The 19,465-nt window shown below is 31.9% G+C and overlaps 2 protein-coding genes across 4 annotated transcripts in view; both read left to right on the top strand.

Moving 5' to 3' along the window:
* Window positions 1-8,105, top strand: part of LOC143080891 (PH domain leucine-rich repeat-containing protein phosphatase 2-like) — a 49,105-nt gene extending 41,000 nt beyond the window's left edge. For all 3 annotated transcript variants that reach the window (XM_076257044.1, XM_076257043.1, XM_076257046.1), the window contains exons 11-17: window positions 669-866; window positions 1,183-1,345; window positions 1,672-1,799; window positions 2,182-2,316; window positions 3,414-3,608; window positions 4,019-4,244; window positions 4,907-8,105. In XM_076257044.1, coding sequence (XP_076113159.1) covers window positions 669-866; window positions 1,183-1,345; window positions 1,672-1,799; window positions 2,182-2,316; window positions 3,414-3,608; window positions 4,019-4,244; window positions 4,907-7,165 — 3,304 coding nt within the window. In that variant the 3' untranslated portion in view covers window positions 7,166-8,105. The remainder of the gene's footprint in view (window positions 1-668; window positions 867-1,182; window positions 1,346-1,671; window positions 1,800-2,181; window positions 2,317-3,413; window positions 3,609-4,018; window positions 4,245-4,906) is intronic.
* A 3,921-nt stretch (window positions 8,106-12,026) lies between these two features.
* On the top strand, window positions 12,027-18,220 carry LOC143080892 (junctional adhesion molecule-like). The gene is made up of 5 exons (XM_076257047.1): window positions 12,027-12,125; window positions 12,681-12,749; window positions 13,884-14,198; window positions 15,289-15,603; window positions 16,539-18,220. The coding sequence occupies exons 2-5, from the start codon at window positions 12,704-12,706 to the stop codon at window positions 16,889-16,891; spliced, it is 1,029 nt and encodes a 342-aa protein (XP_076113162.1). The 5' UTR covers window positions 12,027-12,125; window positions 12,681-12,703; the 3' UTR covers window positions 16,892-18,220.
* The last annotated feature ends 1,245 nt before the right edge of the window (window positions 18,221-19,465 follow it).

Below are 19,465 nucleotides of genomic sequence, written 5' to 3' on the forward strand. Positions count from 1 at the left end.
GCTTAACCAAAAAATAAAAGTTCTACACATATTATCATACCTTCTCCTTTTCTAACGAAGAAGTTACTGATTGGTTGATAATTGTCTGTCTTTAGACATGCTTGAATATACTTATTTGAATTATTTGTCTAAAACTTTGACATTATTCATGATTCAAATGTGTGTTTATTAATGACTTGTTCACACATACATTTAATTTGAATTGAATACGCTAATCGTGTTCACACACTCTTTTTTTAATTCGAATCAAATTTGAATTAGCTAGTTCACGCTGTCCAATTCGCATTTAAAATGCATTTTTCATTGATACAAATTAGTTAATTTTGCTTTAATTCAAATAACACTGTGGTGTGGACACTTTCTAAATTGTAATTCGAATAAAATAATAATCAATTAGTTGATAATGCGAATTAAAAGTTAGCGTTGTTGGGAGAGTAAAGAGAATTTTCCTCCTATTGCAATTTGCATTAGAATTTACGTTCAGACGTAAAACGTTTCAAATTGGAATTAAAATGATCAAATTAATAAATGCGAATCAGATTCGAAATTATGTGTGAACACAGCATTAATGTGTAATGAAAAGGTTATTTCTCTTGTTCAATGCTTTAAAAATCTTGCTTATTGTTTCCTCCATTCTTTTAATGAATGATTGTTTTCTTCCATTACAGGTTAAGATATTTGAACCTCACTGGGAATAATTTAGAAGATTTGCCAGAGTTACCTCCCTCTAATTCACCATATAGACTATCAGAGCTGTATCTGTCTTTCAACCATTTAGATGACCTGGCTCTAACATTTGTCTGTACATTTTCAAGATTAAAAGTTCTACACCTGGCACACAACTATATTACAGAACTTAGAAACAGGTACTACTACTTATTTGAAGCAATTCTTTAAACAGTAGACACTAAATAAGTTGTATATGATTGTAGAAATAAAAAGAATGTCAGATTCATTGATTGATGGTTGATTAACATCCAGCATCAAATAGATCATCATCATGCATATTTAAACAAGGGAGATTTAAGCTTTGTTCTTCCTGCAATTGTATCAAGGCTCTAATCTTAAAGAAATGAAGTATAATGCTGTACATTTTTATATATGCCTTTGTAACATTTGAAGACATTTTTGAGACAATTATTTATCTGATGTTGTTTTATTGAATACTTTTGTTTGATTTAGGGATATAGTGAGACTGGATACTTTACAAGAATTAAATCTATCTGGGAACAAGCTTAGAAATTTACCTGTAGCTGTGGGTAAACATCCAAAGTTACAAGTTCTTAGAATCAATGCAAACTTCATCAAAGATCTGCCTGATTTTAAGAGAGCCCAAGCATTAAAAGTATGTACTGAGTAATTTAGGTCTTTTCCACTAGTTGTGTATCAAAAGGAACTATTTCATCCAAAGATGTATTTTATGTGTTTTGTTTTTGTTCGTTTTTCATTACAGAAGAATTAATTTTTTTATTTACGAATTTCTTTAATGAAAATTTGTAAAAAATAATATATATTTCATAAAGCATTATATAACAATTTTGATATATTTTTCAAAGATATATAAATGGAAATGCATACGAATAACGTTGTACAATTTTTCCTGGAAATGATTTTTAATCACTCAAAACATGTCAGATTGAACATTATATAAAGGGAGACAATTCATTGTAGGTATTAGAAGTAGGCTCCAATCGCCTGTCAGATATCACTGTAGCCAACCTAATGTCATCCCAAGTTAACTTGTTGGATATATCTGGTAATAATATCAATTTGGACACCAGTGTTCTTAAAGGAATTAGGTAACTATCTAAATTTATCAATATTGGTTGAATAAAATGATGATTAGTTTTTATGAAAGGGAGGTAACTCATAATAATCTACTATTCATGTTCAACTGAAAATGAAATATTATTTGAAATAGTAAGATAATCTAGGCATAGTTTATGAGTAACATTTAAACAATGAATTCTTATTAGATTTTGACTTTTTTGTCTACAATTGAAAGAAATCTAAAGTAATGACATAATTTGCATAAACTTCAGAAACTATATCTGATTTATTGTTTTCATATAATGTGAATATTTTAACAAAAATTATTTGAAACATTTAATATTACTAGCTATGACCATCAATAGATATAGGGTTAGGATTCTTTGAATTATGATTGAATTATTATTTCAGCACTGTAAAGAAGATCTGTAGTATAGATATGAGGGGACAGAATCGGTCATTACTGGATCTCAGACAGTCAGTATTTGATAACTCAGGGTTACCATGGCAAACTGGATTGTCTCAAACTTCTGGAACCAGAAACAAGTAAGTATTATTACCTCAAAAGGGCCAAAAAGGTCACCAAATAATCAACCTACTGAAATCTAGTTCAAATAAATTTATACATCCACTTATTTAAAACATTGTTGCATGAGTGCACCTGATGAAGGTTACCTGGTATTCCTGATAAATGTGTTGTGGACACTGAATTAATTTACACTTTTTTTTTTAACTAACTATCATAAGTTCATAAGTGAATCAATTGGTCATTTATATATATATATGATTCACATTTGATATTATTTATCAAGATAAATGTAGTTACTGCTAGGTGATGGGCAATGTGTTATTAAAAAAGATGAGTTGATAAAGTATGATAAGGCCTGTTTTTGGCCCCCCTATTTTCTCATTTTTCAAATTCTGTTTTTGAAAGCTGCTTATTATGTACAAATATTCCCTAATGCTTAAAGCTTGTTAGGATGAACTTCAAAACCACTAATTTTAGCAACTGGGTGAGGTGAGGGGGGTAAACTTTCTGTTATTATTCAAATATTGTAATTATTATTCACTTTTCAGAGTTTTGTACAAGATTTTTTAGTTTTTAAGTGCCTGCGCCAACGTGACCCAGGATTTTTTTTATTCGAATGTCACTAGCACTGTTTATACTGTCTAAATCAACGTAATTTTCTCTTGGTCTCGTATGCGCACCCTATTAAATTTTAAGAAACAATGACTGAAAATCGTTATTTTTCCTTCTTTTGACGTTTTTGGTGCCCTTTAACCCCCAAAACCTCACCCATTTGCTGAAATTAATGGTTTTGCAGTTCAACCAAACAAACTTCAAACCTAAGGGAATATTTGAACATGATAAGTAGCTTTTTAAAACAGAATTGAAAAATGAGAAAATAGGGGGGGCAAATACAGGCCTTATAGTACCTTGAGCTTTAAAACTATTACAAGTTCTAAGCTCCTTTCGTCAAAGTTTTGAGATGTATTATGATAACTTTTTACTCAAGTGTTTTTATTACCGTATCTCCTTATCTTTCCTAACTTTTGACAGCTTAAATCTATAGGCAAAGTTATACCCAGAAATTTTTTTTACTTCAGTATATCTGACATATGATTTTTACTTTTTTATTTAGATTGTCAGTATCCATTATCAACAAGCCAAGTTTTACCAATGAGGTAGAGGGATTGTTTGGTATATTTGATGGGGGACGAAATGATGAGGTTGTCAAGGTGATAACAGACAATGTGGATAAAACCCTGCTTGGAGAAATACACCACCAAACTACACATTACAGTTATATGAAATATACCATGCTGGCCTTGCACAGGTAAAAATTCATCAAAAATAAATATGATTGGTCCAAACTGTTCCATATATGACATTATAGGACACTAAAATATAACATCACTTTCATTTTCAGCCCAAAACACATCTAGAGATCTAAAAAATTAGTATTATATTGAAAGATGATTTTCAAAGTAAGGGAGATTACTTAGTTCTATTATCAAGAATTGTATGTTGGTTAACTTACTTTAAAAGTACTATTTCTATATACCAAAAAATTGTGATAGGAGAAATTGTGACCAGAACTAATGGTTAAAAATGATAGTCTTATGTTGCAAGAGAGCATACTTAATAATAATGATACAAATGCATTGGAATATCTTTGTATCATCCAAGAATTCCAACATTTATACTGAAACAGTCTAAATGCTCATAATACTTTTTCTTTTTCAGTAAATTGAAATCTGTTGGACAGAAAGTTGGGGCAGCTGGTGTTCTTTGCCATATAAGGAAGTCAGAAGCAGAAGACAAGTTTGTACTAAATATTGCTAATGTTGGTGATACCATGGCTGTAATCAGTCGTCATGGTGAAGCTGTGCCCTTGTCAAGGTTATTTGTTGTCAACAAGGACAAGGAAGAGAGACAGAGAATTTATAAGTCTGATGGAATAATTACTGAGGTATAAGACAATATAAACAAAGCTTAAAAAAACAGAGAGAAATTTTTACTATTTACAGTTGTAATTGATAGAATGTACACTCAATGCACACCATTTAAATGGTGCAAGTAATACATAAGAAATAGCTGTAGACCAACATTAACATGTACTGGAAATTTGTATGTCAACAAATCATAGCAAAAATTATATTTTTAGTCTCTCCACATTTGTTTATGAGGTTAAAAGTGTACCACATTGGTAATCCCTACCCCCATAAAACCCAACAAAAAGCTATGTTGTACTGTATGGCTTAACCAGGAATCCTTCATGTAAATGTTACCCATTGCATAGCAGACTTTAAGGATTCTTTTGCTAATATCTGCTCTATAACATGAGATTTTGCTATAATAAAAAAAAAATAGTTATACACACACATAAATCTTATTTTTTTTACTTTGATTTATTGATTTAAAAAAATAGTAAGTAACGAAACTTAATTATTTTATATTTTCTTTTAACATTTTATTTTATGGATGTATTTAAAAGATTTTTTTAAATAAAAAAATTCACAGAACAATGAAAACAAATGAAAACTTAAAAAAAACAAATATTTTATAATTTAATGAAAACCAGAATATTTAAGTTGGTTTTACCACAAGTTACAATGATTTTCTATATTTCAGGATGGTCATGTCAGTGGTGTTACATGTAATTCTCGTCTGCTTGGATGCAGCTTTCTGTTTCCTCATGTAGTCCCAGAACCACATGTGACAAGTATCAATCTTAGACCAGAGGATCAAGTCCTTATCATTGCTAATCACGGTCTGTGGAAATATGTGTCGTATCAGGAGGCTGTCAATCAGGTCATTGACATACCTGACCCAGTCTTAGGTGCTAAAAAACTTCAGGACCTCGCTCAAGGATATGGATCAAAAGAGAGCATTGGGGTTTTAGTTGTAAGGTTGCTATTATCAAATAAAGAAAGACATAGATTGAAGGATATACTGCAGACTCAGTTTGAAGCAGAACAAAACTTATTATCCCAACTTAAAAGTCGAGATTTGAGGAGGGAAATGGAGAAAAGGAAAAGGCGTTCTGAAATGATGGAAGAGGAAGAAGTGGTTCCCATGGAAATAGTGAAATTAAAAGATCGACATAGAACACGTGTTCAGGCTTCGTCAGTTTTCAATGATGAAGGTGGAGAATATGTTAGTCTCAAAGATGTCAGGGATCAGAATGAGGCAATTAATCAAAATGATGATAGTGGACACAATAGTGATTTTTCGGATAACTGGGAGGAATTACTGCAAAAGAGGCTAACAGAAGAAATAAAAAATAAAGAGTTACAACATGTGTTCTTAGAAAGAGGTGAGGGTCAAGGGTTCATGTTTGTTGATGAATTAGAAGATGATATTGACAATAATTGGGAAATAAGTGATAGTGATAAGGATCTGTTACTTCCTAAAAATGGCAAAGGATCAAAAAACAATTTCCTGGGATCCAGTCCTCTTATTAATCCATCAGCTTCTGTTCAATCTGTAGAATTCCAGAAAGAATATAATCATTATCCAATGAACATTGATAGAGATGCAATATTGTTTCATCAGATGCAAATGGTGCGAGCCACTCGGCAGAGTACAGACAGTTTAAACTCCACACAGTCTGTGCCAGCTAATCCAATGAGGAAAGATTTCAGTGGAGGTCTAAAAACATCATCCCATAGCATTGAAGTTTTGATTCATAGCCAAGAGCCTGCATTGTCTGTTCATAGCATTGGAGGGTCAGAGCCTGAACCAAATCCATCTTATCAAGGAAATCCTCACTTACAAAATGATCAAGTTTTGTTGCAAACAGAAGCTGTTCCACAAAATTCTCCTTTATTGAAAGCAAAACAAAAATCAAAACATCCCAAAAAAGACAAAACTGTAGTTCAGAAAGAAACTGAAACTACAGCAGTGTTAGAAAATTCAAGTGTGCAATCACAAAATGACAAACATGTGCTAAATGGAAAACAGGAAGTTTCTGTGAAGAAAAAGGGAAGCTACTCACCTGAAATCAATGGACAGAGATTACAACAGCAACACAGAGAAAATGTTGTAGAACATGTTGTTCTAGTGCATAATTCTGACCTTGACCATAATGCAAGTGGTCAGGAGATCAAAGTTAAGAGATCACCTCCAGTGACGCAAAAATTACCTCAGTCAACACATCGTTCACCTCCAAATAGAGTTAAAAATCTTTTAAATGGACATGGTTCAACAGAACAAGGTGAAAACACCAATATCTGTGATAATTCTGTTGTCAGTGGTTATAAACATGTAAAAAACGTCAGTGAGAAAAAACATCGAGCTCCTCCGATGCCTGTGGCTATACCACAGATATTAGAACGTTCAGATTCTGATGTGACAAATATTAGGGCAACTAGTGGGATACCGGCAATACTTAAAAACAGTCAGAATTCTATTCATATGTCATGTGGGGTTTATGAAGATGTTCAGCAATTTGACTCACAAAAACAACATGACAATCCGAACTTTACAGAAGGTAACATTAGTAAACGTGGTTCATTAGAGCTTCCACATTCTCCAGTGAATGTGAAGGAAATGACTCAGAGATATATTAATACAATAAATGCAAATCAGAAGTCACATGTGACAGATGACAAACCAGGACCGAAATATGTTAATACCATTGCAGTTCTCCCCTTATCTCCTAATCAAAAACCAAAGCATTTAAAACAGAAAATGTACAAAGTAGAAACAGACTATAATGCAAACTCTATATCAAGTTTAGAGGGTATATATCATTTGATTGGTAGTTCAAAATCAAAGATGGAAGCTCCAATACAGACGACACCAAAACCATTGACAAGATCTCGAAGTTTAGAATCATTGATTGGTCGATCAATCAGTCAGCAAAGTATAACAGTGACTTATTTATAGGGCAAAATATTGTTCGAAATTGACAGTACATCTTTATATTAAAACAAAACATTCAAATTTATTTCAAACATGTTTTGATTGATGCTGTGAACTCTAGTCTCAATTGACTTTTTACAGAATCAAAATTTAGTATTAAGCATTTTATCTACAGTTACAGGTTTTTAACCATGTTTCAGTTTTTATTCAGAAATGGTTTATTTTGATTTTTGAATGATAACTTATTTAAAAACTATAATTATGCTTGTTTGTTATTCTTAATGGAATTTTTATATTTTTCCCATGCTCAGTTTACTTTGACCTATAATAGTTTACTTTTAAACATTGTGAATTGGAGAGGTGTCTCATTGGCACACATACCACATATTCTTATATCGATTGTTAAGAATTGTTCAGAAATTCCATGAATTTTGATTTTTAAATTTGATTAATTTTTTCAATTTTGTTTGTTTTATTCTAGTTTTTATTTTATACTTTGACTTTTGGAGATATTAATGATGTACAATTTTTTTACAGTTAAGTCAAAATAGCGTTATTATTAATACTGTAAAATTAGAATTTAATTTCTCCATTTGTGCAAAATCCATATGCTTTTTCTATAATTGTTGATTTTGTTTTATTATTGAGATGATTTCGTATTGCAGATATTACATTTTGAAATTAACATTATTTAGATATATATATATATGCCATCAAAAATTATGAGTAACTTGTGTGAGTTAATTACAGGTATATATGGTTAAGAGTAAAGAACTACCCTGCTGAGCATTATTTGAAAGGGTCAAGCAATGTCAGAAATCTATGTAACATTGGTCACAATAACCTGTCATATATATTGAATGTTGTGTATGCTAGAGCTTGAATGTTATGATCTGAATGAAAATTACATTTTATTGTGTTGTTAAAATGATTTTGCAATAAATCCAACTTTTATGATACAGAATCTTGTTTAATACCCAATCAAAGTTAACAGTATAAGTCACATCTCAATTCCTTTTGCCTTTAAAAATTTATTAAAAGGGCCAGTTTAATAACAAACACATATCAGTGGTTTTCCTCTTATGCCATATCAATTTGATTCTTGTTATTTTGAGATGGTAGAGTTTTGATATTCTTTGTAAACTTTAAGACTTTGACAATTAGTTTGAGTTGTTTGAGAGAGAATGTTCAAGATGATCCTAATTTCTATGATACATGGCAGCCACATTACTAATGAGAACAAAACCTGAGAATCATGTTAGCGGTCAGGTTAGTTGAGGTGGTTAAGTGAAACTTTTATGTTTTTTGAGAAGGAAAAATATTCTTGGATATCAAGATGATCTTATCTTTTTGTTACAATAGTTACTATTGAAATAGACTTCGCAAAAAACTGATAAATCATGCAAATGACAACTTATTACAGGAAATGACATATCTTCACCATTTGCATATTTGCAATTCACATACTTTTATTATACATGGCCATCAGTGTTTCGGAAGAAATAAGGAGACATTTGCTCTCTAAGTCAAATCTGTTAATATGCAAAGTTGCTGAAATGGTTCTATTATGATGTTGTCAGAATTACGTTGTATTACTTCTACTAATGCAGTTGGAAATTTATGCATTTTTGAGACTATTATTTCACTAGCATAATACATCATAGCTGGGTATAGAAAAAATGACTATATATTAAATATGTACCAGATTATAGGAATATCTTGGTGTTGTTATGAACATCCAAAGTGTGGTAACGTTAAATAAAGTTATTTATGCCAATCCTGCTCTTAACGGTCAAATCATTCATGTGGAGCAGGACATGCTTACCCTTCCAGAGCACCTGAGATCATCCCAAGATTTTGGTGGGATTTATGTTTTTTTATTTTTAGTCTTCAGTTTTCTATGTTGTGCTTTGTGTACTATTATTTGTCATTGCTAAAATGAAAAAGAAACAAATAGACAAACAATAGTACACATGACACAACATAGAAAACTTAAGATTGAGCAGCACGAACCCCACCAAAAACTGGGTGTGATCTCCGGTGCTCGGGAAGGGTAAGCACATTTTGCTCAGCATGAGGCACCTGTCGTGTTTCTCATGTTATTACAAATCCGGTAATAAGTCTTATTTGGTAGGTCACATCAATGTAAAACAATTCAAACGAAAAAAACTAACGGCATGCTTTAGGTGCAAAATAATGAACGAAAACAAATATGATATACAGCAACAAACGACAAAAACTGAATTGCAGGCTCCTCACAGGCACGTACAAAATATGGCGGAGTTAAACTAATTTGTAGGCGCGCCTGCCATCCCTTACCGGTGTCAGTGATGTAACAGTATAACATAAGAAAAAAACTATAAATTGATTGAAAAGGCTGAACTCATCAGATCGATACAGAGCTAAAACACATCTAACAAAAAGACAGAGTGGAAGTGGCAGGGTACTTTGTGCTGACATGAATTGTTATTGATATGGTTATATTAATGAATTAACTGTTTACAAAATTTAGAATTTAGAATTTTTGAAATACTAAGGCTTTTCTACCTCAGGCATAGATTACCTTGGCTGTATTTTAGGAATTTTGGTCCTCAATGCTCTTCAACTTCGTACTTTATTTGGCCCTTTGAACTTTTTTGAATTCGAGCGTCACTGATGAGTCTTTTGTAGACGAAACACGCGTCTGGCGTATATACAAAAATTAGTCCTGGTATCTATGATGAGTTTATTTACAACCACTGGGTCGATGCCACTGCTGGTGGAGATTTATTTCCCCGAGGGTATCACAAGACCAGTAGTCAGCACTTTTTGTGCTGACATGAATTATCATTGATATGGTTATATTAATAAATTAACTGTTTACAAAATTTAGAATTTTTTGAAATACTAAGGCTTTTCTACCTCAGGCATAGATTACCTTAGCTGTATTTGGCAAAACTTTTAGGAATTTTGGTCCTCAATGCTGTTCAACTTCGTACTTTATTTGGCCCTTTTAACTTTTTTGGATTCGAGCGTCACTGATAAGTCTTTTGGGGACGAAACGCGCGTCTGGCGTATATACACAAATTAGTCCTGGTATCTATGATGAGTTTATTTACATTCCTAAACAAAAAGACGCTAATAACAAATCTGAGAGTATTCACAGTTACTGACAGTTAGTTCAAAGCCAATAACAAGTAACGAAAAAAAACCTGATTGTAAGACTAAAATATCAATCAGTACACATATGACTTCCAATGTGTTTAGCATGAAGATGTCTTAAGTTGAAGAAAAACACGACCTTGTGCAATGCCAAGATATGTGGCACATTTAACTGTTTGTTGTTTCCTTTTCAAATTTGATGGAATAGATGCGTTCAACTTAGTCACCAAATTTTGAATTCTTTAATGAGAGAAAATCAGCTATATAGCTGAAAGAAAAGTTCAAGGATACTGCTAACTTCCTTTCTTTCTTCCTAAGAAGTTCCTGTATTAAGTGAGCTTATGGACCAGTCTGATCATATTATCTGTCATACCTTTACCACGCATATTGTGACTATAATATTATAAACTAAAAACACGTCTACCAAGATCTCAGTATTGAGGAAAGCTTATGATAGCACCTTTACATTTTCAACATTACTTATTGTTAAATGTGTTATCGTAAGGGCCTAAAACACTGAGCCTAAATCCAAAAATTGGACACCCCGTTTGAAAATTGATTGAATAAAGAATTATGCTAGACAACTGGATCATAAGATCAAAGTCAAAAATAAGTCAAAAAGGCTCTTTCCAAATTTGTTAACGCTGTAGGATTGTTGACAAAAAGAATTTTAAGCTATGGATAAATCTCTTCAAACATCCAAACATTTCTTAACACCTGTCCTACCTTCATAACATAACCAGCTTTTTCCCCATTTCCATTAATTTGTTGAATTTGTTGTCGCTTCAGACAACTCCCACAACAAGATCGTTTTCGTTTTAAATCTCATTAAATAATAGCATTGCTAAGTACTAAGTTGATTCTACCAGATGCGCATTTCGACAAATAATGTGATGCTTTAGACCAATATATGCTATTTAAATGACACCATATTTATTAAATTAGAACATGTTTATCAACAAATAATCGGCATTCCTATGGGACTACTTCTTTATGCATCATTCAGTAGCTTCCATGGAAGAAATGACAAAAAAAAAATCCATGGGAGAAATGACAGAGGCTGGTCATGATGATGTTTCCTCACTTATACATAATTCAAAATTTGATGACTATGTATGACGCATCTATCAAATCGAAACTGACATACAGAATACCACTGATACAGTGGTAATAGTTGAAATCATCATGTTTAAGGTTGTCATTTTGGGTTGGTTAACCGTTTTGGAATACCTGTGAGACAGATGACAACGAAAATGATCCTGTTTTCATTACTGAATGAGATTTTTCACCGAATGTGTACTTAGCAGAATCAGTCAACTAGTGCCACATGTGGAGCAGGATATGAAATCGCCGTGTTTTATTGGGTTTCATGTTTCCTATCGTTAAGATTTCTATATTGTGTTTTATAAACTTTTGTTTGTCTTTCGTAGTTTTACTTTGTTTTGCCATGTCAGTTTTTTTTTCGACCGATGACTTGTTATTGTCCCTTTTTGTTTCCTACGCAGATTGGTATGACTTAACTATAGATTTCGAAGTTATAAATCATTCTATGTACGACCTTTAGCATTTTCTAAACGTATCGATTGATGATAGACTGCATAAGGTTTTGTTGTTTAATCTCTTGATCCAAACGTATATTTTTGGACATGAATTTCATTAAGAGCGTTAATGGTGTTGTATAGTAATTTTCAAAGCTTTTTATATTTCCGCAAACTATCAATTGAATATTCGTTTCCTGTTGAACACCAGACTAACAATTGTTCATCGAATATACGATACAAGGAAACTATTATTTACATAATCATAACAATAACCGAAGTGGATATTTTCTAATCATCATATGGTTTGTAAATGTTAATTTTTTTACATTTTAAATATTAGTAGATAAGAAATTTATGAAGTACTATGCTGAGGTCGAGATAAGATATTGGTCAGTTAGACAAATATGCGGGTACTACTATTTGTGAATCTCCCTCCAACTGTATTGAACTCTTTTATTGTACCGGTTCCAGGTTAGAACAGGGATGAGCGCTTTCAAAAATGTTGAACATCACTGTATTCTTTTTTTTTTGTGTCTGTTTAAGTCGGCACGTCTTGGACTAAGACTAGAGCCAATCATCCAGTGTTTGTTAATGATTGCTGTCTCCCATGTCGGTTTTTGTAAGCTTGCTCAACTGTTTGGCTTTAGCTTACTGTTTAAGACCGTAACGTGATCATTTCATAAAGATGACTGTTTAAATTGTTTCATAGATAATGGATTTAGTCAATTTGACAATTTTTTTTTATTTCAAAAGACTGATTCTGAAGGTTGACTTATTTTTTTTAAGCTTTAGTCAAACCTATTATGACTTAACCTTTAAAAGAAATTGTAGATTCTAGATTTTGTTCTTTTTCACAGATTGAACAAGAATATCTGATAAAATGCGGTGCTTGCTGTTGATCGTCATTCACAGCGTATTGGCAGCAGGTAAGAACTAGAACATGCTGACACCACAAATGCAGTAAGATAACCATATTATATTTTTGTATACATTCTTTTATTAATTTTAATTAATGAAGGATTGATCGTGTGTCGCGCTCTGGGTTCTTCGAAAAGAGTTCACCTTCGTTATTGCTGTTTTTTGCTCAGTCTGTTTTCTGTTTTTAGGTCTGTAGACAGTTGCATGGGACCATAAGAGTTTACGCTTCTTAGAAGTTATGTTTGATGAATATTAGCATTTGTATCCTCAATGCTCTTTAACTTTGTACTTGTTTTGCTTTATGACTATTTTGAGCGTCACTGATGAGTCTTATGTAGACGAAACGCCCGTCTGGCGTACTAAATTATCAACAAATTGAAGTGTTTAACGACCTTGACTGGCTTTTAAGCCGTCGCACGGTCGGTCCTAAATTATAATGCTGGTACCTTTGATAACTATATCATATCCACTTAAACACATGAAAAGACAACCAGTATTGTTAAAGGCAAAATTATTCAGCAGTGAATCATATTTAAAATGAATAAATTTTAACGAAAAATGTCTTTTCGGATAAAAGTCATACCCATATCTTAATATTATTCAAACAATGAGGCTATTTTTGCAGTTTTGGATTTTTTACACAAAATTTAGAAGTCTGAAGGTCTTATAAATATATGTTTAGATTAAATTTCAAAACTTGTAAATGGAAATGTTACAGAGAGTTATGTGTTATGAACATCTGAAGGATGCTTTTTGGTAAATTCATTATACTCTCACTCTCGTATTCAAGGTGCCAAAACAATGGGCTTATCTTTCCTTTTCTTTCAAGCATACTTATAGTTTTTTGTGTTGTACTGTTGTCTTTTTTTCATTTTCTATTTTAGCCATGGCGTTGTTAGTTTATTTTCACCAAATAATTTGGATAACCAATTCGATTCTGGAAGATAGTTTCTAACTAAGAATGTGCTTTATAGATTTTCACCTTTAGTAAGATATTTCTGTCATTTCTGTTTTAACTGATACATTTCGGTGAAAAATCGTTTTTACTGTACATTTAAGAACCACATACATGTTTTAGGTAAGTCCTGTAAAGAAAAGCAAGTGCTGTCAATAAAAGTAATAGTTTAGATTGTATATTTTAGAAACATTTGGTGAAATTATCTTGTCCAACAAAGCACAACATACTCATACTGGAGAAACAGTTGTTTTGTCATGCAAGTATCCTCAAGGTGCAACGAAAGTCCGATGGAGAAACTGGCAAGGAATTATTGCAAAAAACTCGGATTTAGATTCGAAACATACTTTCAACCGAAGACGATTCAATGTTATTGCAGACCAAATAAAGGGTGAATACAATCTGAAGATGTCCGGTGTGAACCAATCTGATAGTGGTCTTTACTGGTGTGAAATGCAAATCGGTGGAGAAATAACACAACAAAGGGTCACATTGTACATAGGCAAGTGCAACTATAAATATGTTATGAAGAGTTAGAGTTGTTGAGTGTAAATTCACATTGCGATAAGACGTGTCACGGTACTTGTCTATCCCAAATTCATGTATTTGGTTTTGATGTTATATATATATATGTTATATTTGTTATTCTCGTGGGATTTTGTCTATGTGTGTTACATTTTAGTGTTATGTCGTTGTTCTCATCTTATATTTAATTCGTTGCCCTCGGTTTTAGTTTGTTACCCCGATTTTGTTTTTTGTCCATGGATTTATGAGTTTTGAACAGCGGTATACTACTGTTGCCTTTATTTATGCATAATATGTATTGTTCTTCGTACATTATTATAAAAATGAGAACAAGTTTACAATTGACAGTGTAACGCAGTTGGAATGGCGATAGGTGATATTTGGGGACTACATTTCTAAATTTCTTCCTTTTGAATTCTTTCGTCCACTTACCACAATTAAACCTTATATAAAAATTCAGGATTCTCATTTGTTGATAATTGCATATTTGATATCATCAAGACACTTTTTTTTTTATTGACAACGTATTTACTATCATCAATGGTACTCAATCCAAAGCAGTTGAAATACCATTTTAAAAACAAAAATGTCGAAAGAAACTTTATTATGAGGATCAAATTCAATATTTCATAACCGTTTTTAACTTACCAAATTCTTCTTTTATGAGAACTAGAACGATGACTGGGTTCATATTATATGTTGAATAAAGGCAACAGTAATATACAGCTGTTCGAAATTTATAAATCGATTGAGAAAAAAACCAAGCAAATCCGGGTTACAAACTAAAACTGAGGAAAACATATCAAATATAAGAGAAAACAACGACACAACAGAAACACTAAATGCAACACACATAGAAACGAACTATTATATAACAATGGCCATTTTCCTGACTTTTCGAAAGTGACTGGTGATTTAAACTAAGAATATTTTAGTGTTAAAATAAACAAATTACTGGTTTATTTACGTGGAAATGATATCAAGAAATTGCGGTGTTTTGATAAAAAAAAAAATAAACCCACTAGCCAATAGTCAATCAAAGTAAAAAATACGATTGTATATTTCAGATCAATATGGTGAAATTGTCCTGTCCAATAGGGCACAACACACTCATATTGGAGAAACAGTTGTTTTGCCGTGTAAGTATCCTCATGGTGCCAAGAAAATCAGATGGCGACGCTGGCAGGGAATTATTGCAAGAGGCTCCGATTTGAAGCTGAAAAATGCTGACGACCGCAAACGATTCAAGGTTGCTGTCGATCAAATGAAGGGTGATTACAATCTTGAAATAGCTGATGTGGACCGATCTGATAGTGGTCTTTACTGGTGTGAAATGCGATTTAGTGGGAAAATTATGCAACAAAAGGTCACATTGTACATAGGTAAGATACACTTAAAAATAGATACAAGTTATACATTTCATGCGTACGATTCGCGTTTCCAGATTTAATTTCATTAGGAACGACCAACGCCTTATATTGAGAGACAATGGTATATAAGAACCGAATCAGTTGAAGAGTCAATTATTAAAAAAGACCTAACAATACCCCAATACACATGATGTCAACTTTGCCGGAAGGAGTTGAAACCTTAGTTTTTTTTAATAATTTAAGATTCATAAACTATTTTAGAAAGGTTTGGTTTGGTCTACAGAGGTGATTTTGATGAATATTTACCTATTTCATCCTGTACAGAATAACACAAAGGAATAAGTTGTACTAAGGTATAATGTTCCTTTCGTAACGAGTTTTAAGGATTTTTTTACCATTCTTCAAATCCATTAAATGACAGCAATACACGTTCAGTCTACAGTAGAATTATTAGTTGTGATCAAATTAAATTGTTAAAAAATGAATGACAAAAGTTGCTGCTTTTTCATTTATGCAACTGTCAAACATGGGAAAGGTGAAGCTAGCTATAAAACCAAGTTAAATCCACCATTTTCAACATAAATAAATGCCTGTACCAAGTGATGAATATGACAGTTGTTATCCATTCGTTTGATGTGTTTGAGCTTTTGATTTTGCCATTTGCTTTGGGACTTTCCGTTTAGAATTTTCCCCGGAGTTCGGTATTTTTGTTATGTTTCTTTTCGCGTAACAGTTTTAGTTTACCCATTCCTTCTTTGTATTCTTTAAGAGTGACAAAATTTACTGTCAAATTTAGGAAACAATTGATCTCGTAGTTTACAAATAGGGAATATATTCGCCTTAGTTTGTTTATGGATTCTATAAATCATATAATGTTTTTGAAAAATTCTTCTAGAGACTAATCAGTAATGCCATTTAAAACTTAAAAGGAAAATTTCAAATTTCAGATACAAATATAGATGATAAATTTGTACTTTCAAACAAAGCGCATTATGGTTATGTTGGGGAAACAGTTGTTTTGTCATGCATGTTTCCTCGTGGAGCCACAAAGATCAGGTGGCGTCGCTTGCAGGAAATAATTGCAAGAGGCTTGGATTTAAATGTGGAAAATCCAGACACCCGCAAACGATTTAATATTGTCGCAGATCAAATGGAGGGTGAATACAATCTTGAAATATCTGGTGTGATACAATCGGATAGTGGTCTTTATTGGTGTGAAATGCGATTAGGAGGACACATTATGCAGCAAAAGGTCACACTGCACATAGGCAAGTTTTTCTTTAAATATGTTGTGATTTAGTGCATGGATACTTCGTGATGGTAACGTTAAAAAAACAAACAAAAACATCAACACTTGAATTTAAATATTCGAAGGTTGAGTAATGGTCCGGGGTTTTTTTTGCCGATTTTTTTCCTCTTCAATGTTTCGTTTAAATCCTTATTCTTTATTCCTATATCAAATAGTTTTTAATAATTACACTATCAATAATGTCCAAGATTTTGATAACTAGTGCATTTTACATGTTGTTGGTTTTTTTTTTTTATATATATGATGCATGTTGTACATATCGCATCTGCATCGGGTTAGAAGTAAAAGAAATATCATGCTATTACCTATTGTTCATAAATCAAAACAGAAATATGATATTAGAGGACACAAATATATCATCGAATATATTTACATATATATATTCATATATTTTGTTTCATCATTTTGTGCTTTTATGTTTTCTGTGTTCTTTGTCATATGTCCCACATGTATCATTTTCAATTCATATTCATATTTCTTTGACGATTGACGACGAACATTTTGCGCTTATTATTATAAAACAGTCTATACGATATTTTATGGTAAGTATTGAGTATATTTTAATTATGTGTACATTTTAAAATCAATTCTACAGACTATTAAATAAATGTGCTCTCATATATTTATGTTTAAATCTATGCAACTGCTATGCATGAACTCAAAATTATTGCCTTTGATGTACATGTTTCTTTGGGTCAACCTCCATTCATTAAATCATATAATTTGTTTAGATATGTTCATGTCAACTTAGGTTTACAAATAAAAAATAAATTGACAGTTTTTGCCGAAACATTTTAAAATTTTTTGACTGAATGAATAAAAAAAGTAATTTAACATTTGAAGGTAACTTTCTGTACATAGGAATGACGATCAATGAGTATTTAAACGATGTAGTTGTGGTTTTCTTTTTGTATTCACGGATCAACTGTCTATAGTTCATTTCTAAGTCGAAGGAGGAAGACGTGTATTAAATGTCAATGAGACAGCTAACAGTCTACACTATAATACAAATGAAAAAACAAATAGAAATCAGCATGCAATTTTGGACGATATATTAAAAGTACAAAATTAATACCGAGAATAACATTTCTTATCAATGGTCGAGGAAACACCAAAGCAAGTTCGTTAGTTGCGTTCAGATTTTATTTTTTGTAAATATAAATATGCCTTTGTAAGTAAGTGGTTTTTTTTTCTAATATAAAAATTTGTATTTGTAGATTGTGATTCAAGGATTGTGGTGACGTTTTGGACTTATATTAGTATATTGTTAAATAATGATTTAGTTCTTTACATGCTATTCAATACAATTTATTACAATTCCTTGATGTGTTTGTTATTTTGATGTTGCATTGGATAAAAGACTTTCCGTTTTGAATTTTCCTCGGATTTCCGTAATTTTGTGATTTTACTTTTTTCTCAATGCAAATATATCTTCATTTGTTTTATTTTTGGAATTATGAAAAACTAGAGGCTCTCAAGAGCCTGTGTCGCTCACCTTGGTCTATGTGCATATTAAACAATGGACACAGATAAATTCATGACAAAATTGTGTTTTGTTGATCATGATGTGTTTGTAGATCTTACTTTACTGGACATCCTTCTTGCTACAATTATCTCTATCTATAATGAACTTGGCCCAGTAATTACAGTGGAAAATATATTCTAAAAATTTACAAAAATTTACAAAAATTTATGAAAATTGTTAAAAAATGACTATAAAGGGCAATAACTCTAAGGAAAATTTTGTTCATGTTGACTTATTTGTAGATCTTACTTTGCTGAACATTATTGCTGTTTGCAGTTTATCTCTATCTATTGTAATATTCAAGATAATAACCAAAAACTACAAAATTTCCTTAAAATTACTAATTCTTGGGCAGCAACCAAACAACAGGTTGTCTGTTTCGTCTGAAAATTTCAGGGCAGATAGATCTTGACCTGATAAACATTTTATCCCAGTCAGATTTGCTTTAAATGCTTTGGTTTCAGAGATATAAGACAAAATCTACATTTCGCCCCTATGTACTATTATTAACCATGGCGGCCATCTTGGTTGGTAAGCAGGGTCACGCCACACATTTTTGAAAATTATATACCCAAATGATGATTGTGGCCAAGTTTGATTAAATTTGGTTCAGTTGTTTCAGAGGAGAAGATTTTTTTTAAACAATACTAAAATTTTAGAAAAATGGTTGAAAATTGACTATAAAGGGCAATAACTCCTTAATGGGTCAACTGACAATTTTGGTCATGTTGACTTATTTGTAGATCTTACTTTGCTGAACATTATTGCTGTTTACAGTTTATCTCTATTTATAATAATATTCAAGATAAAAAGCAAAAACTGCAAAATTTCCTTAAAATAACTAATTCAGGGGCATCAACCCAACAACGGGTTGTCCGATTAGTCTGAAAATTTCAGGGCAGATAGATCTTGACCTAATAGATTATTTTACCCCAATGTCAGATTTGCTCTAAATGCTTTGGTTTTTGAGTTATAAGCCAAAAACTGCATTATACCCCTATGTTCTATTTTAAGCCATGGCGGCCATCTTGGTTGGTTGG

The sequence above is a fragment of the Mytilus galloprovincialis genome, chromosome 6, assembly GCF_965363235.1.
Source record: "Mytilus galloprovincialis chromosome 6, xbMytGall1.hap1.1, whole genome shotgun sequence".
Classification (NCBI taxonomy): Eukaryota; Metazoa; Mollusca; class Bivalvia; order Mytilida; family Mytilidae; genus Mytilus; species Mytilus galloprovincialis.

Bases quoted from the DNA above. Each gene is read 5' to 3' on its own strand.
- LOC143080892 (XM_076257047.1), top strand. From the start codon at position 12,704: ATGCGGTGCTTGCTGTTGATCGTCATTCACAGCGTATTGGCAGCAG. The intron at 14,199-15,288 runs GCAAGTGCAACT...TGTATATTTCAG, and splicing joins AAGGGTCACATTGTACATAG to ATCAATATGGTGAAATTGTC. The intron at 15,604-16,538 runs GTAAGATACACT...TTCAAATTTCAG, and splicing joins AAAGGTCACATTGTACATAG to ATACAAATATAGATGATAAA.